Here is a 24,222-nt window from a genome sequence, read left to right as displayed (position 1 = left end):
TTATTTTCATAGAGTTAAAATACAGATTTTGGTCATACATATCTGCTATTCAAACCTTGTTCATGCTTTATGGCATTTTTTGGGGAAGAAAACAGTTTAAAAGAAGCGCCAAGACATCTCTCTCTCTAAGAGGTACATAATTGCATAGCAACATCCACATCAGAAAAGGAATCAGATTTCAAGACACTTCTCAGCCTCTTGCTTGTTTCTTGTAAGTAATGAACTTCAGTTTTGCAAACCAAAATACTTATTTTCCACTTGATGTTTTGAAGCAAATGAAAGTCCTCTCTTTTGAATAAATTAAAGTAGGACTCAAATTCAGATGTGTTCTTGCCTCCATCTAGGCAATTTCCTCTGTTTGCTTCGTGGAGTTCTGCTCTGTTTTCTTTTAGGATTGTTTTATCTGTTCACTAAGAACATAGAAATACACAAACTGTCCTGCTGCTTGTGAATGAATGTACAAAGCAGTGAGTTTTAACTGTAGGGTACATTCCCAATGCAAGAAATTTTACTCTTTATTCTTTCCTTTTTTGTTGTTTTTTAAATAGCTGAGTGCTCTTCAACATTTTCATACCAGTTTGTAGCCCAACACATTTTCTTCCTTTACATTTTAGTGAGTCACACTCATGGAGGAAGCATGAGATGTTGTTGTCTCCTGAAGTTCAGACTTATTCCTCAGGAAATTCTTGTCACTTTTTAAAAACTGTTACCTACATGCAACTCTTATTACCTAGACAAATTTAATTACCAAAAAGCTCTGGACCTCCCCAGTTTCACAGCATGAAAAGGGTGGTGACATGAGCCTTGGATAACCATTTAAAACTACTGCTTGCACTAAGAAATGAACAGTGGCATGGACAGGGGGCCTACAGGTAAATGCTGTGTCTCTCTCCAGGGGAGCTCATGTCCAGGTTTGCATGGTCCCCACCCAGATTCCAGGGAGACCAAATGCCTAATGGACTTCTGCGCCATTGCTGTGCCCTTCCTGAGTTTCTGCATGTCCTTTCCCTTCAAGGGTTACATTATGGAGACATGACTTAAACATTTCAAATGTCTCAGTTATTTACCATAATGAACGTGATCAAGGCTGTCATTAAAGGCCAGACATTTGCAATTAAGTCTCTGCATGTGGGGCAGGGAGGGCCCCATGCAGAACTCCAGCGAGTATTTGATGAGGACAGATGGAGCAGAAGCCCTTCCACCTACTGAAAAAGTCCCAGGTTTGTTTTTGCTGTTATCCTAACCCAGCCACTCTGTGCTTTTTTGTCTCTGTGGGAGAAGTTCTGCTCAGTATAAAACACAAGATTCTACAATATTAATATGTGAAGCCCACAAATGGGGAGGAATCAAATGGAAAAATTACAAAGGTTCACCTGCATCAAACTGAAACAGTTCTCTCTGTGCCAGTAAATCTGCTGAGCAGATTTCAACTGCTTTCCTTTTGTTTTCTAAATTTTTGTGAAGAAGCAGCATGTCTGGTTTAATTCAGAGCACGATATGTTTGTGCATATTCACCTTTGTTACAAAGTGATTACTGTGTATTAATTCTGAAGTTTAGATAAAGTTCAGATTTGGAAAATCTGCAGAAGATACTTAAAAACTCAGTTAACCTGAATTTTCAAGAAATACCTGAATAATCTGAATTTTAAAGAAATTGGACTGATTCTCCCAATAGTTAATGAGGTTCCAAATTCAAAAATCCTCCTGACATAAACTACCATTGGAGAGCGCCTGAAATAATTACTGATACTCAAAAGAGACCTTATTATATAATAAACTTCATATGGCAAGAGGAATTAATAATTTAAATAACCATGCTCTTGATAAAATATCTAACCTTTTTATTTGCAGCTCAAAATTGATGCTGAAGTCTGCATTTTCAAAATGCTGAACAGAAAATCGAATGCCTGTGGAGAACTGAGAAAGAAACAAAACAACAGGTTACTAGAAACAGTTGATCTCTCCAGATCAATAAAGCAGCACTGTTCAACATTGCATTTCACAGACTTCTACTGGACACTGTTGCTTTTCAAAATTAGTATGCAATAACATCGTCTAGTTGTTCTCAGGAAAAAATGCCCTCCTGCCTCTGTATGTCCCCAGATGGAAAACTTGGCTGGAGAGAGGAAAGATCAGAGGAATAGAGAAGCACACTCCCAAGAACACAGCAGTGGGCCCTTCTTCATCCAGACAGTCTTTGCTTTGCCAAGCCAAGCCAAAAGCAAATAACAGTTGTCTGGCAGCTCTGATCCCTGCCTCCATCCATGCACGCCCCTGGCCAGGTCTGCAGGGCTCCCTGCACTGTCTCTGCACCTGGCAGGTCTGCACTGCCTGCTTCAGGCACTGAGCACATGTGGGGCTGACTGAGCACATGAGGCTAAATTAGCAGCAGTTTAATTCACTTCTAGTTTGATTTTCCATTGCAGTGGAAAAAAAAATCCTGTTAAGAGGAATACAGCTTCAAAGTTATATTTTCAGTTCAATTTGCTACAACTTGGGAGTGAGTGACCAGAGGAGAGAGTACAACACACAGGTCCCAAAACTGAAGGAGGTTAGCACTTCCACTGGTGCGGCTTTGTGTTTAAGCAGACCTGGCTTCCTCCTTTCGACAATTTCCATTTGCTTTGCAAGAAGAGCAGGGATAAGCAGACCAAGTTTATTCAGAAGAGAGAAGGGCCAACTAGAGAAGGAATATACAATAGCCCGTGGAGGGGTCTCTGTAAGCCTCTCATGGGACACATTTACAGCCCCAGTAAGTGCCAGGTGAGTAGCAGGAGATGCCATCAGTCCCCAATGTTCAATTAATTAAATTCTACTGCAATGTTTAAATAATTGTTTTTAATTCTTTCAACTGCATGTTTAAATCTGGTAATTTTCAAAATGGGAATTTTTCAATTCCTACAACTCCTCACTCCTCCTCTACCTTCCATCTGGCCTACTGGCAGAATTTCTAGCAGGATAACATGCACATTGTACTTGCGCTTTTTAAAAAGTATGGTAATACATAGATATATTCTCCATGTGGACAAACAATCTTTGTGAGAAATTCATCAAAAGGCATCAGGAAATGAGGACATTATTCCCTCATTTCTGCCAATGTCTGACTAGACTGGGGGTGGGGAGAAAAAAATGTTGTCTGCTTGGCATAATTTCCTCAGAATATTTCAGGAAACTTGTTAACAACAGCATAGGACACACAAATGTAGGGACCTAAATTCAACATCATTGAAGATGAGGAATTTTCCTCTGTGAACATCATTTCATATTCCTTTTTCCCACCATTTTTTTTTCATTCAATTCTCCTATTTCATTATTTGCAGTGGTGCAACACAATCCATCACCAGACAAAACTTACCTAACATGTTTCAACTACTTTCAGCTGACTCCAGCTGAACCAATACTGTCATAATAAATTGAATGGTGGGTTCAAATCTTTGAATTCTGATTATCTTAATTTCACAGTTACAGTAGATATCTCCTTTTTGAAGCAAAATCTTTCCGATAAAAAGACAGTGCTCATTAAATCGCTCAAAAGTTGAATAGCTGACTTGGAATAGAGATGTAGCTCTTTTTAATTTTAAGCTCACTTTTTGGAGATGATATTAGCAACTCTATTGATATTCCATTCACCTTTAAAAATATAATGACTTTTGTCTTTTAGACAAAAATTTTGAGATATTAAACTCACCATTTATCTTCCTGTTTTTACTAACCAGTCTAAATAATTTGTTTCCACTTATAGCAGAAAAAACATTTGATGAACCAAAGATAAAATTTTCATCAGACAGAGCAGCCATGAACTGCAGTTCTGATGATCTATTACACCCCTGAGGCTTCATCTTTAATAGTGAAACACACTCCTACTGTACAACTCTAATAAGTTGCAGATGTTGTCTTTGTGTAGCCATATAACTTTGTTTATGTCATGTAACCCTTGATATTGCCACTAATAATAGGGCAAGGATGCTCACATGCCCTTGCTGAAAACCACTGAGGCCACAGGAGTTTAACTTGCTTGAACATATAACTTAGCAATTATTCAACATCCTGATTTTAGTAGCACAGAAATTTTATCAGAATAGTTTATTTTTACTTAAAATTTTTGAAGTGAAATAAGTTTATTTAAGATTGCATTATTTACATGTTTGTAACATCATGTATCTTTGAAATACATGACATTTCTGTTATTACTGATAAGTTTTAACCTATTATGTTTGACAGGATTTAGGAGTATGCTGGGAGACAGAGGTGTAGCTTTTTATGAAGTGTCTTACAGTGTATAAGAGAGGTAAAACCGGGTGCTCTTGAAGAATCAATTTGGTACATACCAAGAAATAGGCAAAATCTTCCAAGCCTCCATTCTTCTAACCTTATTTCTATTAATTTCTATAAACTTCCAGATTCTTCTACTAGAATTTTCTCACTTGCTGATGTCACTGAACAGACATTAGGAAGCTTGTCTGATCCATTTCAGTGTCATAAATAAGTATACTGAGCAATCTTTGCCAGTAAGATGTTGTCAGACATTTAGCTTGCATTCTGGCATTGAGATTTTCCTTAACAATTCTTTTTATCTTCATTTTTACTCTTTGATCTTTTTTTTTTAACTTCAAAGATATTACTGAAAAGATGAAATATTTTTTGTGGCCGGTAAACAATTTTAAGGACATAGATGACATAATGCATTTTGAAGATGTGAGGTGTCAGACAAGCCTGTAGTCTGCTGCAGTAATATCCCATAGATTATATCACAAAATCCCAACATAACCCTCATACTCAGAAGTTGATCTTCAAGAGCTCAAGAATTCTAGGATTTCAGGGTGCTGGCAAGTCATTAAGGTGACTCAATAGTTAAAGAGTTTTAGGAATGTTCAATTTTGACCTAACCCTTCCTTCCCACTCACAATTTCCACAAAGAGTCCCTTTCTGACTGAGTGTTTTGAGAATAACTGATCTCCTGCCAGAGCAGAATTGTTTTGCAAAACTGGAAATGGATCAGAGCAACCTTTTGAGATTTATGCAATTTGTACAAAGGGCTGGTATTTTGCTTTTGGAAGTACATTTGCCATCACAAATATGTTTGGACTGAAAAAAACACAAGTCCTTTCACCTTTACTGAGCTTCCAGGAGAGCTGGCTTCAAAGATAAATTTAGGATTTAAGATTTCACTTACTCTAATCAAACCATGTTGCCATCTGGCTTTGTAATGCTCTACCTTTGACGCCTCAGTTTTAAAGGGATGGATTATTTTGTTGTAAAGTAGAAAACCCTTGAATATATTATGAGCCCTGCTGTTTTATTCTGCTACTTCTCTCTTTGTGAAGTAGTGTGCTTAGTAGTATCTGGCAATGGAACTTAGAGCACTCCTAGAGTTGATTCTGAAGACAAGAAGGATTAGTTATGCTGTGAAAATTCATAAAGAGACAGGCAAGAGTAGTAATGTTTTAGTAGCCACCAAATGGCATTCCTGAAGGCTTCACACTGCTACTGGTAGCATTTTGGGTGAAGGATGATGTGGAAACAGGGCTTTGGATTCAAAGAGGGGAGTAGCAGGGTCTGTAGTCTAACACCTCTACACTCAGACTTTCCATTGCTTGTGCTTCGGACAATATGCAACCTGCAAAGATTTCCTTTCCTTCTTGGCATACAAGTTGGTGTCTCTCATGTTTGTTCTTCCTTTTCTCTTCCAGCCCAAGGGGTTTTATGCTCTCCTGCCCCATTCCACTGCATCCCGATCACACATAATGTTCTTGTTCACTTCCGTCTGTATCTTGAGAATTTGCTTCTACCTTGACACTAACAAGGAAATTACTAGGCAGATAAATAAAATTGCTGTCTTCTCAGAACAAGAAATTATTTGCCTTGAATTGGAATTTGTCTCATGCTTTGGCCTGTCATTGCATCCCATCATCCCATTACAAAAATTCCATTACTCAGAAATGTTCTCCATTACTTTCACTTTTTAGGATGATACTTTTACTTTTCAGGGAAATCTTTAGAAATAAAATAATAACTTTAAAGCATAAGTTTATTCCAAACACACTTTCCTTGACATAAATTGTGATATAAACAGGCAATACAACCCTTATGCACTCAAGAATAGAATCAGGCTGACGAGGTTGTCATTTACTATACATATATCTTTATGTTTTAAGTAGAGAGGATTCTAAAAGAGAGAAATAAACTGATTACATTATAGATTGGAATTCTCATTATACTAGTGCAACTTCTAATGAAATGATAGTGATAAATTGAGCCACTCTCACTTTCTCTGAGTGACACGAACCCCAAGTTCTAGCATAATTAATCTTTTAGCAAAACAAATTGCTACTTTTCCAAAAGCACAATTCTGCCTCCTATTACACCAACAATTTATTGTCCAGGTAAATAATTTGGTTCATGTGCTGCTTATTGGGACACATTCTGGTAATTGAATAAATTTCCATTTGTTCCCCTTTAAAATTCAATTAGATAAAAATCAGTAAATGCATCTGGTTTTCCCTTACGTTTGCGCCAGCCACCATGGGGTTCCCAAGATCACAAACCACCATTCTAGTTTCATTTTCCATCTTGTAATCACAGCTCAACACACGCAGGGCCTGCAACAAAAGGACACCAATACAGAGGTCAGAGATCACAGTGAAATGGATCCAGTTGGGAAAGTGATGCCTTTTTGACTGTGACCTTTCTTTTGATTTCAGACACCTGCTCAGAGCACTATCAAAACATTTAGTTGGTTATTGTCAGACAACGGGGGGAAACTGATGCCAGGGAAAAACAAACAGGATAGTTTCCCAGTACCTTAAGAACCAGGATGAGATCACTCTATGTCTAGTTTTACCATACTGATTTGTTGCTGTGAATCATTCCTATAGCCATAATGACTCAACAGAGAAACAAAGAGTAGACAAAACTAAGTGAGAAGAATAGGTCTCACAGAAATTCTGTAAAAACATAATTAGCAACAAAGCAGATAGATTTCCACATTATCAGATATAAAGGTTGTTTTTGTTTATAGCAATCCTTATCACTAGTAATATCATTTGTAAACAAAACAAACTACAAAAGAGATACAGCTATAAAACAGTGCAAGCTAGTAGATACAGAATAAGGCAAAGCAATAAAATATGGGGGGTTGCAATAAAATGTGTTGGGGTTTTTTTCTGTTTTCCTCTCTGACATCTTCAGTAAATGAAGACATTTCCACGTATGTGCAGAAAGCAGCTTTGTAAAAGCAGGATGCAGCAAGTTGCATTGCCTTTCTGCTCATCTGTGATTCTCACAGATGAACCAGTGTGAATGAGCTCATGACCTCTGTATAAAAAGACCTGGGAAATCTCTGTACCAATTTGCCCTATCTGTAAAAGCCAGCATGGACATGCTGTCCTTCTAACTTCCTGAGATTAAAAGAAAAGACAGGGCATGTCCTAAATAGAGCCCATGTGAAGCATGCCCTCAGCAGACACCTCATTGTATGCTGACATTTTTACAGTTTGCTAGGAGGAAACAAAAGTTTGTTACACAGCATGTCCAGTGCACTAACAGCCTTCTCAAGCCTCTCTAGGGTTGGGAGGAAAGCATTTTTATATTCTCTCCAGCTGGTTAATTAGAGGTGGGAAGCAATGCATGGGAGAAAAGAGGGTGTTAACACAGTCAGAATCAAACGTGTCTGGAAAATTGTCCATTTGATCTTGATGTGTGGGTTTATAGTTTTGCTTTTGTTGGGGGAGAGGAGTTGAAATTGAAGTCTAAAAGTTAGATATATATATATACTCATTTGTATTAGATACTTGGCAGTTTCTTTAAAGATGCTGTATTATAGACCAACACAAAGTAAATCAGCCCTTATCACATATTTCTTTTTGGCCCTCAAAGGCTGAGAAAATATAGTTTTTCAAGGAGTTCTTCTGCAATCTGGAGGCTATGTTCCTAGACTAAAAATGATTAATGCTGCAGAATTTATCTGACCAGCATCACAAAAGCTAATTTGTGCAGTCTAAAGATGTGACAAAGGGTCAATCTTGGTAGAATTCCTTCCATAATGAGATTTACTGTCTGTTTTTGCACTGATTATCTTTTTGAGGTGGTTAAGTACAAAATAGGAAAATTAAAACCAGGCAGGAAGCTAGCAAGAGCTGAGACTGGTACACCTACTGTGGTCAGCATCATTACATTCATATATAACTCAGCCAGATGGAAGGGTTTGCCACAAAGCTCTTCTACCTGACTTTGGTAGCAATTCACATTTCTGTAGCAACACACAGGTTTTTTTGGCAGTCTTGAGCAGAAGTAAAACCACAACAATTATCACATGTGCTCCCAGGGTGCATTTTAACTAGAAAGTGATTGGATGCTTTAAGTAATCCAGGCAGCCTACAAGCTTGAAACTCTTTTGTGGTTGTAGTGATGCCACAACGGTTAAACACAACAAGCTGGCAAGTAAAAAACTTCCTCTTTCCTTTACCATCACCTTCCAATTTTATTTTATGAGGAAAAGGGGATGGAGTAGTTGATTTAATTAGTTGATTAGGGGATCTTCTGGTTGATGTATATTTATGTATCTAACTGACATATCAAGAGTAGTCTTCGCCTTCACCAAGCTCAAATCATGTCTCATCTAGCCAGCCACAATGTACCTAGTCTAAGAATTTCCATATAAGACAAGAATGTTCCAGGTCTTTTTCTCATTTTAACTCTAGTTCAGAAGGGCATGGGGGAAATGGCTCAGAGCTTATCCACTGCAATACCTGGCTGCATGTGATCTTCACCAGTCTGCAGTTTCCAGCCGGAGCAGAGGCAGTTCTGCCAAAATATATAATGTTTTTGGTGTGTAACAAATATCTGTTAGTGCTTTGTATTTGCCTGATTTACTAATTATCCCATAAGAATTTGGCTCCCCGCTTTTGCTCCTAAGGGAGGATTGAGCTGTTCAATATGGGCAGCTCTACCATGGAGCAAAGGGCTGGTGCACAGTGTTCAGGCAATGCCTGGGGGTTCAAACACACAGTCTTGTTAGGGACTGTTGTGGTGTAAGAATGTACCATACAGCAGTGTCATGGTTTGACCAGGAAGAAGTTGGGAATTCTGGGAAGCTGTGGTCAAACCAATGAAGGTTTTGGGTTTGAGACTGGCGTCCGGTGTGGCCAGTGGGTTTTGGACACACCTCCGAGAATACACAGGGGTTAAAAGCAGGGCACTGCCCTGGCATTTCCTCTTTGGACTTCGTCGGCCGAGGAGTTCAGATCTCTCCCCCGTCCGGCCCGCTGCTGCTGGGCGGGGGAGGGGCCAGCCATGCGGTAAGGCCTGGACAGAGATGGTGTTGAGGGGGCTTCGAAGATGGAAGGGTGGGGGAGCCCCAAGAGACATCGGGCAGCCAGCCCCCCCCCTTCCCCCCCCCCAGGAGAGCAGCCAGCGAGAAGGGGGAGGAAGACTGCCCGGCCGCAGCGGCAGCGTGTGGGCAGCGTGCGTGGGAGCCGACCGACAGACAGAGACTGAAAACTTTTAACCCTTTCTTACATGATTGGGGCCTTGCGAAAATGCTAATCCTCCTCGAAGCTGAATAAGAAGGGAGATGAGAGATGATATGAGATAAGAACTTTGGCCCGGAGTTTGTGGAGATGATTGGATGGGGAGAGATGATTTGGAGTGGCCTTTTGGCTGGACGTTTTCTTGTAGCCATGGACTCAGTTGTTCCTGTGACACAGACTGCATTTAGGGGGAGGCAGTGCCTCAAAACCAGGAGGGTTCATTTGTGAGGACCCCCCGGCCCCAGGGGGTTGGAAATATATGGGGGGGACAGTTGTCCCAAAAGCAGAGACTGTGCCTTTTTGGAGTGAGACAAGGCATCCTTGAAAGACCACCCTAAAAGCAGCTCTGATCCATGTCTCGGTGGTGAGAGCACTGAGCATGGAAGGAACATGTCACAAGCGGCAAATGGACTTTCTGGGCGGTGCCGAAGTGACAAGGAAGCATCCGGGATTTCAGTGTGTTTCCAGAAGCCTATGGAACAAGAAGGACTCCGTTCCTCTTCATGAACTGCAGTTTGAGTATACTAAAGTGTCGTGCCGGGCTGGGCAGTTGGTATTTTTGAGAGAATGTATTGGATTGGGAAAGTCAGGGAGTGGGGAGGAGGAAAAGTGGTTTTTGTAAGGTTTTCAATTTTTTTCCTTTTCCTTATAGTCTTTCCTATTTTTTCCCTGTAGTTTTAGGTAATAAAGTGTTATTTATGTTTAAGTTGGAGCCTGTTTTGCTTATTCCTGGTCACATCTCACAGCAGACACCAGGGTGAGGCATTTTCATGGGGGCACTGGCTCTGTGCCAGGCTCAAACCATGACAAGCAGTACATATTGTCTCTGGATCTACTGCTGGAAATATATGTATATAATACTACAAAGTGGTTATACTTTCTTCATTGCAGCTAATTTCAATAAATTCACACCTACCGTATATGAACAGTTACTGCAAGCCAGTGGGTTTGCAGGAACTAGAGAAGCTGTGGTAATTTTCTCATTTACCTGGTGTCTGGACCTTCTAAGTATTTCCACAATACAAATGGTGGAAAACACACTTGATTTCATTTAAAGTCATTCTATTTCAATCCTCACCTTTTGACTGAAGGAAGTGTCAGCATCTGCAGGAATCAATGAAGCTCCAAAATCATGTCCCTGACCTCAAACTTTAAAATCACACACATTCACTTGCCTCTCCCCTTGCATATGATCCCATTTCTGCAAAATGTTGTTAATCTTTTATGTAGTTGCACAGTCTGTGTGCAATATTCTACAGGATATCTACAGGATACATCTACAGGATCAGGTCAGAGATAAGATAATGCCAAACTGAGGCAGGTCAAACACGATATTGCAGAAAGCTGAAGGGAGGAGGTAGAAGGCAAGTGGATTTTCAGTGAATTTTTTGACCTCATCAGCTTCTAAGTGTAATTCAAATGATATAGAATAACACAAGACATTGTTAAGATGAAATAAAGAAAAAAAAAGCAGGACTGGACAGGAGGCACTTAAGGTGTTTCTCTATAAAGCACTTAATGTGTGTTTCTTTATTAGCTAGACTAAATCCAGAAATAGCTCCACAGTAGACAAATATCCTCTATGAATACAGTCAGTTTGAAATTATGACAGTGTAATTGAATTATTTGATTCTACAGATATTTCAGTTTCATCAGAAATGTATCAAATTCCATTTCATTTATTCTTGTCTTACTCTGCCTGATTTGGTGGCTCTGAGGAGAACCTTATCTCTGCCTTAATACCAGGAATTCTGCAGTTCGGAGAAAAACAGCTACAAGAGGACTGTAAACATGGATGCAACAAAGAGGAAATGCAACCTAGAGGCAGAGCTTTAAGAATATGATTGCAATAGGCTCTACCATAAATCTACCTGTCTGCTGAAATTGCTTTATATTAAATTAGGTACATTTCTGGAGCAGTCACAGATACCCCATTTTCAGGATACAACACAAACATAAAAATAAGAACTGGCATCCTGACTCCACTGCAACTGACATGAAAACTGTCATTTTCACCTCTAGTCCATGCCTCCAAAAGTGCCTGCAGACCTTTTTTCCATATACCTCAGTGCTTACAGCATCCAGTGTGATAACTTCTTCTGTTATCTTGTCAGTTCAAATTGCTCAAAGCCCTGTAAGTTGAATGAATTTAATCCCTCTCATTTATACTCACTTGTACTCAGTGATACTATGACCCCTAAGAAATTTACACTATTAATTTTTTTTCCAAATGAACATAGAAGTTAATATTTTAGTTTACATAATGGAACCATAATATTGCAAAAAACATAGTTTAAAGAAATATACATTTACCATTCAAAAACAATAGGAGGAATAAACTTCTTTTCACTGCCATTTGTAATCCTTGTGAAAATGGTCCTTGAAATGCGGAAAGAAAGAACTAAAAATGACATAGCAAATAGGACTAATGTTTTGATCCTTCTCAGAAAGAACATGATGATATCTTTTTGAATGAAGTACAAAAAGCAAAAAATATGAAATAAATTATGTGTGTGAATGAGCTAAGTAAATGTAGAGAAAAGGAGGGCAGTTTTTTATCTACGAGGATTCAGAATTGAATTTGTCAGAAAGGCATTTTTATCTTTCCCAAAATCTGAAAAGAATGAAGTAATTGTATTGTGTTTCCGGGGTTTTTAAAATTTTGTCCTCAAAAGAAAAAGTATTCTAACTTTAAAACTCCTTCTCAACCCATTCTAGCTTCTCTTCATTCTTCCAAAGCACCAGGATCTTTCTTTCCTTTCTCCACAAGTCTATTGTGTTGTCACTATAAAACTAAGTTTTTCCTAAAATGGTAAAAAGCCCTGAATGATTTCTCTCTGTCCAGACCAGAGAATGGTTTGGATTGGAAGGGACCTTAACAATCATCTTGTTCCACCCCTGCCACTGTGGACAAGTCACCTTCCTCTACACCAGGCTGCTCCATCCAACCAGGCCTTAAACATGTCAAGGGATGGGACATCTGTAGCTTCCCTGGACAACCTGTTCCAGTGCCTCACCACCCTCACAGCCAAGAAATTTTCTTAGTATCTAATCTAAACCTCCTTTCTTTCAGTTTGAATTTATTCTCCCTTGTCCCGCCACAACATGGCAGTGTAAGAAGTCTCTGTTTTAGTTTCCTTTCAGGTACTGGAAGGCTGATGCAGCCCAGGACACGTTTGACTTCCTGGGCTGGAAATGCACATTGATAACTCATGTCCAGCCTCTTGTCTACTCCCACCCCCAGGTCCTTCAAATAATAGAAATGTGCTAATACATGCTTGGGTTTTGGAATTAGTGCCTCCTCTGACACCTTGGTAACATCCAAAAGAGCAGCAAAAGATTTCTAAAGAGGAATGAAGGAAAAAGGTAACCATTTGTAGCATGTTAAAGAGAACTTTAGTTTTGTAGATTACAGTCCAAAAAAATCTCTGGCTTTGCTAAGAGAGCAAAAGGAACAGGCAGTAGGAAAAGGCTGGTGTCTTTAAGATATATTTCTGAGATGACAAGTTGCAGAGAATTTCTATCATCTTTGATGATAGCATTACTTCTTGGATTTTTTTTTCAAACTAGGTTAGAGGCCCATTAATAAAGTCACTGACAGAAGGAGAATAAGGAAATACCTTGTAAGTTACTTTCAACTTCCTTAAAAACATTTGCCTTCAGAAAGGAAATTAACTTGCTTTCTCCCACTCTCACCCTTGAGGCCCTTTTGAACATTCCAGGCACTAACAGAAAAAAGCAGGCTCATGTTGCAACAGCCTGGGAGATATATGTGCAGATGAGGCAATTCAGACTTGCTGTCCAACAGAGAATACATGAACACTGCTTGTTTGCAGGATAGGGTTTCATCTTTGCTCTTAAAAAAACAAACAGACCCAAAAAGGAAAAACACTAAATGTTCAGTACAACTCAGCAGGACTTCAGACAACATCAATCCTTCTGTGAACACTGGCACATTTTACATTTTAATTGCATTTTTGGTCCATTCATAACATGAAAGAATTGACAACAAGGGAAAGTAACTTTGTCAAGTTTATACTGCAGTAATATTAACTATTACTGCAGTAACTATTCAGGATACTGGAGATTGGGACACCCTTAATAATGGTAAAACACTGCTGTGCTGTGAGAAGAGACAGCAGTGTCCAAGTGTCTGGGGGTCAGCAGGGTTCATTAACTCTGACTGGAGTTGGTACCATGGGATCCCAGGCTAAGGGAAGCACTAAGGGAATTTGGCAGTATTACTTTCTGCTACTGCTATTGTTTACTGGTTCAAAATCTGAACATAGGAATTGTGAATAGGTATAGGTATGTGAACACCTCTATTCCTAGAAGAAATGTGACAATATTTGTGTAGTATTATAAAGAAGTTAGTGGGAAGGAGCTGGGTTAATGGGAATGAACCTGAGCTGGCTCTGAACAGAATGGTCCTGTCCTTCCCATCTTTTGGAGGCATGGCTTATCTTTACCCTGGGCTGTGCAAGCAAGGATAGCTGAGAGTTGATGGAATCTCCCTTCCTGAAAGGAACCTCTTTATGTGCTGCTTTCAGCTGGTACAGCCTATGTAGGCTATCCTTGCTCTCAGTTGTCATTATCACTAACATCTTGATTTTACTTTACCTTGTTGTTGCGTTCAACCCCAGTGTAATCTGCTTCGGGTGGAATCTTTATATGTAGCTCAGCTTCATAGGCTCCTTCCCCATCATTCCTTGGATTTATTATGAGCATGACACAGTTTTCTTCTCCAATTATTAGCTGATCTGTATCCCTGTATAGAACATACTACTTGTCAGGAGTTAAAACATGCACAATTAGAATTTATATATGAATAAAGCAGAAGAACATTTTGCTCTCAAACCATTAGTTCTGGAAAACACTCGGTGAACACAAGAAAAACCCATTTTCTATAAAAATGACAGCATCAAAAAGTATAGCAGGACCTGGGTAGAAAAGAGGTTAAGAGAAAACACCACTGTGGCCAAGATGGACTATCACAAAACTTGAAAGCAACTGGTAAAAAATTCCAGACCCTGACTACTTTCTAAACAACAGGAAGTATTTAGTGGAGGAACCACTTGCCACAGGGTCTCATGAGCATTGTTTTCTGGAGGACACAAAGGTGGTAGTTATCTCCTCATGTCCACTGTAATACAAACAATGACAGATATTCTCCTGAGACCTGCAATGGCACTGTGCCCTTGTTTCACAACTACAGACTGATTCTGATGAGAGTTAGGTAACTCTCAGACATTCCCCACTTGTCCCGCTTGGCATATTTCTCCCTCCACAGAAGAAACTGTTACCATATTTTGAAAATTTTATTTTGAGATTAATTTACTTCACTGTATACTGAGCTCAGGAGAATTGTGTCCAAGTGCAAAGTCACTGGCACACTGAAATAAAAAACTTGAAACCTCCTATGAACAACAATTTGTATCATCTCTTGGTTTTCACAGAACTAGAGCCACTCTAACAAACACCTGCAAACTATATTTTCTATGATAACCATTAAACATCATGAATGTGGTTTGTTTTAATTTGTGCATCCATTTCTTGGTTTTATAGCTGAAATGGATGCACAAATTAAAATCAGGAAATCAAGTAAGAGTGATTAGCTACAGTAAACAACAGAACTGTGTTCTACATCATTCTGTTGCAACAGTTAGCAGTGTCTGGACTGTGTATATACAGCATAATGTATCTTATTTCACTTACGGCACTGCAGAAAGTTGCAAGTCAGGAATACATAAATTGTCCTCCCCACAGTCAACCAGAATGTAAGCCTGTATCATTGCCAAATAAAAAAATATAATACAGTTAGTACATGCCTTAAAGTCCAAATTGCATCACTAAATATTGCTAACCTGTCTTAAATACTACTAGCACTGCCTTTACTGAAATAAATCTTTTTATGCTTTCTGTAAGTTCCTTTTCATGTGGTAGTAAGAGGTTGGAGACTATTTAGATGGTCAAATATATCCTTAGCAGAACAATATAATCTTCAGTCCCTTTCCCACACTAACTTGGCTTACATATTCTAGAAGGCAATCAAAACAAGAAAGTTTTGGAAATACTTGAAAGTCCTGTTTGTTCTAGTTTTATATTCAATCTACATTTTGTATTAATTAAATCCCTGTCATGTAATTTCTGGCTTTCTCTTTTAAGGAAGATGACACACATAATATTTGTAAATGCTTTCATGTTTATATATGGAAAATGTAACATGCAAAACTCATACCTGCTCTGCTAGTGAGTTTTTCTGGTAATAGTTCAGGATTGGCTTCACAGTGAAACTATCTTCAAAACTGGTCTCATCCAAACTATAATTGAAGTTTATATTGATAGGAGATAATTTATCTCTAAATTCTGTTTCATCCTGTGAGTAATAATCACATAATAAAACCAATGGTTTACTATGATTATTTAAGTTGGTATAAAAAGACAACAAATTCAGACTTCTGAAGGTAAAGATGTGGTCTTTATTGAAGGTAAGACATGGTTCTTTGACAGATGCTGGCCAAATTCTGGCTGCATATGGTGTCATTAGGAAAGCAAAGTGTCTCACCAGTAATTGGAATGCCCAGAACACATTGCCTCCACAGCCCCACATCTGGAAGAAGCTGGCTGAGCTGAGTAGACTCAGAAATTTTTCAAAGCATTAGCCTAAAATGAAGCTGTTTAAGAGAGACACACAGAACCAACTCCTATCAGGTACTGCCCCCCTTCCTTTTGAAATGGAGGTAGGGCATGTGTGGATTTGTGGAGGTAATATTGCTGGTTTGTACCATACCCAAGAATTTATAAGACTTAGCAATGGTAAAATTAAACCACCTTTACTATCTAGATATGTCCTTACATAGTGCTTGAAACTTCTCCATTTCACTTCCCACTGCATTTCTTGGATCAGACTTGGAATAATCTACTTCAATTGCATGAGGAAATCCTACCTGCAAGTGAGGAAGTGTTGATCCTTTCACCTTTACAATTTCAATTTCATATTTTTTTTTCTAAAATTATTTTAAAATATCTTTAAAATATTTTTAAAAATGTATGAATTTTAGGCCAATATTTCTGGTAAGACTCCTTTATAATCTTTTGAACCTAAATTGGCATGATATTTAACATGATTCATTTATTACTGCACTGTGAATATTAAAAAAAAAAAAGAATACCAAAAATGGAAAGCAATCTTGCATTTTTATATCAGAAGATGCAGTATTTGATCAGAATTTCCAGAAGAGCATGAAATTAATGTATTTTTACATAAAGAAATTCTACAGTCTTCAAAATCCTTCTTTTCTACTTATATTGACAAAAGATGAGGCCAAAGATTTACATAGGGAATTTTTTCAAGGTAGCAGAATGCTCTGGACATACTGAACATACAGATGAAGTCTATCTTGTATCCCATTTCTGTAATTTTGGAGATAACTCTTCCTTTTCCAGTGACTCCTTTTTATTTTTATCTTTAAATCCCTGGTACTACTCAAATAATGATGAAAGTCCAAAATATTTTAAACAACTTACTCTGAGATAAACAAGGAAGTCCTGGCAATGGAGTTGTTTCTGTCTTTCTATCACAATGGAGAAGTAATGATGTGAATGATGGTAATCAAAGAAGAGGGTCCTCTTAACAGCTCCTTTCTGTTTCAATGAATCTAACTGCAATTCTCCTTTGAGCACTAAGGTATACAAATAAATAAATTACTTATTGATATAACAGAAATAAAACAGTAAGGAATTCATTCTGTATTATAATTCATTAACTTAGGCAAGTCTTCCGAGAAAAACTAATCCATGTTTTAAGTGCCTGTCTGTTTAAAAGCCCACTAAGTTTTGATCCAAATTATGCAGGATGTATAATTTAAGCTTTCTTATTTCATTGACAGATCATATGTGTACAGGACTTCTGTCCCTTTAATTTATTATTTTTCCAAAACAGAACTTTCTCCAACAAGGTACATTCTTGGTTTCATTTAGAAAACTACTTAAACTGAAAAAAAAATCCTTTAAGTGAGTAATAAAAGGTTTGCTCTTATACACACACACACGCACACACACACACGCACACACACACGTCTGTCTATCTTTCCATCTATCTATCTAATCTATCTATCTATGCATCCATCTATCTATCTACTTTTTTTAAACTGCATTTTCTTGCCTGAGGAGGATCTCACTCCTATTGTCTTTACAAGTGTAGGAAAAAATACATTTGAAATGGAGCAGGACTAGAGTAAATTACAGCAACAGAAAATATTTCTTACCTATCTCATCTGAGATACTTTGACCTTCAAAATCTGCGCAGACTCTTACAGTAAAGCTACATATAAAAAAGGAGAAGTAATTCATTATTAGCAGAAAATGGACTGACCTGGGAATCAGCAGTTCCCAAATCATATCTTTTAAGTTTTATTTTAATTTGCTTTAAAAGATGTTAACTGAGATTGTATCTAGCTACCTATGGTATTCCCTAATTATGTCAGGAAGTCTGCTAGGCTTCACTAATAATCACAGAAGAATATTCAGAAGACAGTCTCTGAATATTTCCTGGCAAAGGTATGGAGAAGATTCTCTGGTCCCAGCAGTTCTTGAAAGAGTCCATGGAGATGACCCTTCTGACACTATTGCCAAAGCTGGATTTTTTATGCTGAAGTTCAGGAAACCACCTTTGTAAGAGGCTGTCTGCAGAAATACTTTCTGGTTCATCATGGTCAAATCAGAAAAATCTTGGAGCATATTGTCAACGCTCAAGCTCTTTTCCAGCAAATTGAAGCACTTGGGACACCAAGTGTTACACTGGCATTACTGTAAGATTTTCATTATTTCAACAGGCTACAATTAATTCCAAACATAAAACATAAATTGTTCAATCTTTCTGACATCAGACTAACCAAACTGTATTGCATTTAATTTGTTAAGTTTTGCAGCAAGTGGCACTTACATGACCTAAATCAAAGCACAGAGAAATTGGTGATTCATGTTCTTTATCTAGTAGGTTAAAGCAATGCATTCCACAAAAAGGAACACCACATAAGTTAATTGCTTTAAATTTGCCTGTTCTGAATGTATAGCAAGCACTTTTGAGCCTAGAAATACTCACATCACAATTGAAATGATTTTACAAATGTCACCTCAACCATAGGAGAGTCCTTTCCCATAAGAAATATTTCTGTGTAAGACTGGCAACACATTTGCAGTTATACTCAACAACTGATAGGAGAAGCCTTTTATAGTTGTAGTGCCTGATACCTTCTAATGTGAACTTTTAACTTATATAAAAATTAATTTTAAAAACCCTAAAAAAGTAATGATTATAGAAAAGTTTCACTTTGTAAGGAATCTATGCAAGTTTTATAAATATTTAACTGATTTGCATTTTGAAAAAGTTTTCACAAATTACTCTAGATGATATGAGAAACAGTATTAATTATGCCTGTTGATGCAATTAGCAGAGAGTACTCCCCTGACAAGTGGCAAAACAAGAAATCTGTCACTGGAAAGATGCTCTTGATTTTTGATTTCTGCTGTCATCTGCCACATAGACTTAGTTCTGCATACCATAATTCCTAATGAAATCCTGTATAATGTAACAGAGTTGCTCAGGTGATAGATTCTTGCAAGTGCCTCTGGTTACCAATCATTCTTAATGAAAATTTTCATGGCTTCTTAAAATATTTTGGTTTGCATATGGAAAATAAATTGTAGGTCAGCATTAAAATCAGCTTAAATTAAATAAAAAAAAATTGCCTTATTCATTGATCTTGATCTCCTCACTACTGTTATACTGTATAATAATGTTCCAATGCAGTGGATAAAAAACCACTAACATAACCTTTAAACTAACCCATAATCCCATTCTACTTGCATGTTTGCTTCCTCTGGCAGATGTAATGAAACTGCCGCATCTGGCATATGTGTCACTGTCATGACCTTAATGGAAAATTCTTTCAATATTTCTTGAGAAACAAGAATGGCATAATGCCATTAAACTGTAGCCTTCAAAAAGTCATTCCAGTCCATGCAGAGAATGCAGATTTTTCATATTCCTTCTTTTTTACAATTATGAGTCAATACAGGGAGAACCAATTATTTCTAAATACACAAGGCCAAAATAAAAAAATGAGGAAATCTTTGTAATTGCATGAATGCAATTTAGACATCAGACTTCACAGGCCTCACATGTCAGAGTGTAAGAGGGCATTTCCTCAGATGTAAACTCAAGAGCTGCCAATGTATTAAACTCAGTTGTCTTGCTTTGGAGGAGTCACAGAAATTTTGTCCTATCATGTTTGGAAAAAGGTTGTGTTCAAAAATGTAGCTTGGAATGCTTTATTTGTCAAACAGAACAATTTCAGTGTATGCTTTATTTACTGCAATGAACAGAATAATTCATAATACATATTTGATAACTGAAGTAATGTTCTCAAAAATTACTGTAAGAATCAAGATTTACTCCTTCCACTCCAGGCAGAGCATGTCAAAAAGGGAATAGCAGAGCAAAAAAGCAAAAATCTGGAGTGGATAACCTCCCACACTCTGGCCACACAAGAGGAAGGACTATGGTTTTAGCAGAATTCTGCCACACATTTGTGATTTCGTTATTTAGTTCAGAAACAGTGCTAAAGACATCAAAGATTTCAGTTGCAAACCAAGATGAATTTAGATTCGCTCATCACTTCGACAAGAAAATGCTGGGGAGATGTTGAGGGATGTTTTAGTATCAAGAAAAAGAAAAGTAGAGGGAAAGACAGACTACAAAAGAGTCTAAAGAATTTATAAAGATTTGAGATCTGACTCCTAGGCACAGTAAGAAATAAAATAGCTGAGCTTTGGAGCTTGCTTGTAGGGGCAATCAACCAAACAACAGAATTAACAATCAAAGGAAGAAAACTTCAGCAAGTAAGAAACAAATGGGAAGTAGTCCATCATCCTAAAGCATACAAACTTTTTATGTGCTATGAATCTCTCTGAAGAGATCCCTACATCACATTTATTCTGCTGTGTCTGTCATCACTATGAAATTATGCTTTGAATAGTATTTGAATGTAGTTACAAAATAGAGGGAAAGTCTTTAAACTGAACACACGAGTTTTTCCTGACAACCTCAGGGCAACGAGGCAGTTTGTTTAAAATAACTCTATGTTTTTCAGGTAGGCAAAAATTATTTTTAAAAGAACAAGAAATTTGAAAGTATTCCTTTCTTCAAAAATACTCCTGGCACAGATGGGAGCAGTCTCTTCAAAAGTTAACCCTAATAAAATTACCTAATATCACCAGAAGTGGTAAAAGTTAGTTATCCATGTATAATAATTTCTAGACTGCACTTAGTACCAGAAAGAAATTATTTTTGTATGGCTACTCCAGCAGCTGAAAAAAAATAGAAAACTTACTTCAGGAAGTGAAAAGCAAGACATTAGCAGATCCTACCAGGTGTCATTTGTCATTGCTAGTGATTTCTTTAGCACCCAGGTTTGTAGACGGAGAGAAAGAATGGAAAATGCCTTAGCAGAAAGGCAGTGTAAGCTTTAACGTTCTGGGCTTCCATTCTGTGTGAGGCTGATACCCAACCTGCAAAGTCACAAACCTCCACAGAAGAGAAGAAGCTGTTATTGTTTACTATGAACAACATTTAAACAGTTTCTTTTTGAAGTACAATATGTAAAAGCAAAACAACACACTTCTATTGTGATGTTCTAATTCTTGCCCTGATTTTAGATTTTGTTATGGCCAAGTCCAATCCAGTGACCAACACAGAGTTTTAGTGCTGAAGGCTTCTCATGGCTAAGTTATATTGCATGGCCAAGGTGCAGGAGCACTAGGGCTGCTGGATAGAACAAGTGACTGCCCTTTGGGTGTCTCTAGGGCTACTGAAGCTAAAACCTGGCACAGAGGTCTCCTGTACAGCACCTCAGCTGTGTTGGTGACAAGTGACACCACCTGCCTACCCCCTCTGACCACCCCTGAGGAGTGAGCTATCCATCTTCTGACTGTTGGCCATGTGGCTTTGCTGTCCCATCCATGGGGTCAGGCTGGCCAACAGTCTTTGGAAAATCTCACACCAATTCATCTTAACAATGGCCCCTAGGTCCATATCCATGGGGCACCAACCACATTCTCTTTCAAATTAGGTCAATGAGAAAAGAAAATACCAGCAGCAGAAAGGAGCAAATCTAACCTATGCAGATATGAACTGCTGAAATATTATTTTGGGTGTTTATCTCTTTGATAGGAATTTTGTATTCAGCTTTTAAAAATGTGTATGCAAAAAATGTCTCATTTACTGAATCTAGCTGACACAAGATCATAAATATTTTATTACTACTTGAATAGTAAGAAATTTGGAGATAAAGGAACTACATTTTTTTCCAAGTATTTTTTGATAGTAGGAACTTTAAATCTGAAATTTTAAGCTCTCTGCTTCTGGTTTTACTGGCTTTACAGAGGCTGATAGCCTACAAGGCACAGTTCAAATGAGACATCCAAACATGAAAAACAATTACAAATAAAAAATATAGTCTTAAAATATAAAAAATTAAATATAAACATATATATATACACACACAAAATATATTCTACAATATATGCTACAAATCAACTTTTTCTCATGATTGGACACTTTTATGCAACTTTTGGTAAGTCAGGTAACTTCTCTCGCTTATTGCTCCTCTACAAAATGGAATTAACAATATTCACCTTACATCAGTGAGAGGTGAGTAAAAAACCTTTGTAGATGCAGTTTAAGAACAAATATATGAGGTAGCTAATGGATAATCAGACCTCAAATGGTAAGAAAAATACCAATGCATAGATAAATTAGATCTCCTGACAGCTAGAGCCCAATCTTGAACATAATAAATCATAGAATGAGGGAAGAGGTTTTGAAAAATGAAAATATGTAATGTATTTACCTCTTTTTACAGATAGTAACTTGCATTTTTCACACTTTAGGGGAAAATAAACTCTTTTTTCATATTCTTTAATACCTTCAAAGTTGCAGAATTTGTTACAGATTTGCTAGCATTGGAAACTCAGAAACAGCCACATTTTACACACAGCAGAGAACGAATTATATGCTTCTAGAAGTTCAGGACAATTCTCCTTGAGCTGTGAATAAAAATGAGTTTTTGTGCAAGTTTCCTCTGCTGCTTCAGCTTTGCAATTTATATCATAGCAGAAATAATATTTTCCTAATACTTGGAAACGTACAATAATCCACATTATTCATGCACACACACTTCCTGGAGCTTTTCTGGTAGGAGGTTTCCTTTCATTCTAATTCTGCAGTGTCAGTCAGTAGAGTTTTATACAAGTTGCACAGCTGGCTAAGAGATACAGAAATCTGTCCCATGGGACTGAGGAATTCTTTGCCTGTTGGAGTTTCCCTACTAATTGTTTTCATATGTACAATACAAGCTTATATCAACTAAGGAAAAAAAATTACAGTGTGGAAAATAGCAGCTGCTCTTCAGTCATTTCATAACATGAACTAAATCTTTAGGGAGCATTATTTTAAAATAAAGCAGACAGAAATTAAATTATGCTCCTATTAAAGCTTTGTAGATATGAACCAAACTCCTGGCTTATTGTAGCAGAGAAATAAAAAAAAAACAAAAAAATGTGTTAAAGGAGTATGCATTTCTTCCTTCCTTTTCTAAACAATATCTCAGAGCAAGAATGTTTTTTAAGAGAGATTTTCTTCCTCTTGTGCAAAAAAACCACCTTTTTTCTTTCAATACCTGTTGTTAACTGCTATGGTTCCAAAATCTTTTCTATTATGACATTAAGCATTTTTTTAAAGTCTTAAAGTCTGGACTTGTGAAACAACATAATTGGGGTCAATGAACATGCTTCAGCCAAGTGTCTGTATTTAATTTTTTTTTTTTGCATCAACTGTTAAAACACAAGATAATTGAATCAAAAAAATTCCAGAAAGGCCAAAGCTTTGTAAAGTTCTGGGTTTGTATAGTTCCATTAAGTGCTCTACATTGCTCTGTAGATGGGCAATTTTCTACACTGGATGTAGAAATGAGGAGCATGATAAAAATATGAGAAGTTCATAAAGTGTAAAAGAACACTGCAAGAGTGAAAATCTCGTGACCCCCCCCCCCCCATCCCATATGCTTGGGAAGCCCACTTATTTATTGGTTTAAGTCTATCAAAGTTTAGTTCCTTAAAAAGCCTCCATGGCTCTTAAATGAAATGCTTCTCATGATTATGTTTTACAGTTCATATGTATCAATTAATTTTAAGATTCTTTAAGATCCTCTTGCATTTGAGATGATTTTTAGGACTCATATCCTGTAAAGAATGTCTCCAATGTGAGGAAATCCTCTGACCATCTTTGGTTTAAAAGTAGTGCAAAATTTCTCATTCATGTTATCTTCTGGAGTCCTCCTTTACACCTTAATATTGTTTTTGTTCAGCCCACTTCCTGGCAGGCTTCCTGCTTCTAATGTTTTTACATCTTAGAAATCTGTTCCTCACAGACTCTCTGGCAAGACTTACTACCATTTTATATTCAACTTGCACGTGTTTATGCTCTGTTTTGATTTTAGCTTCCTCATTTGTTATGATTTCCACTTTTAAACAGTATCTTATGTATTTGTAATAGCCTCTGTTGTCAGCTGTTCCTGGGGTCCTTTCAAAGTGACTTTTTTCTAGTGCAGTAAATGTGCCTTTATGTGGTGTTACA

At 37.5% G+C, this 24,222-nt stretch overlaps 1 protein-coding gene across 1 annotated transcript in view; it reads right to left on the bottom strand.

The window, feature by feature from the left end:
• ITGA8 (integrin subunit alpha 8) overlaps window positions 1-24,222 on the bottom strand; it is a 114,494-nt gene that overhangs the window by 44,789 nt on the left and 45,483 nt on the right. The window contains exons 16-22 of the mRNA XM_014270056.3: window positions 17,795-17,850; window positions 17,055-17,209; window positions 15,766-15,903; window positions 15,243-15,310; window positions 14,148-14,295; window positions 6,507-6,599; window positions 1,838-1,917 (exon numbers count right to left, since the gene is read on the bottom strand). Coding sequence (XP_014125531.2) covers window positions 1,838-1,917; window positions 6,507-6,599; window positions 14,148-14,295; window positions 15,243-15,310; window positions 15,766-15,903; window positions 17,055-17,209; window positions 17,795-17,850 — 738 coding nt within the window. The remainder of the gene's footprint in view (window positions 1-1,837; window positions 1,918-6,506; window positions 6,600-14,147; window positions 14,296-15,242; window positions 15,311-15,765; window positions 15,904-17,054; window positions 17,210-17,794; window positions 17,851-24,222) is intronic.

This window comes from Zonotrichia albicollis, chromosome 1 (genome assembly GCF_047830755.1).
Source record: "Zonotrichia albicollis isolate bZonAlb1 chromosome 1, bZonAlb1.hap1, whole genome shotgun sequence".
NCBI lineage: Eukaryota > Metazoa > Chordata > Aves > Passeriformes > Passerellidae > Zonotrichia > Zonotrichia albicollis.
This window is presented reverse-complemented; position numbering and strand designations above follow the sequence as displayed.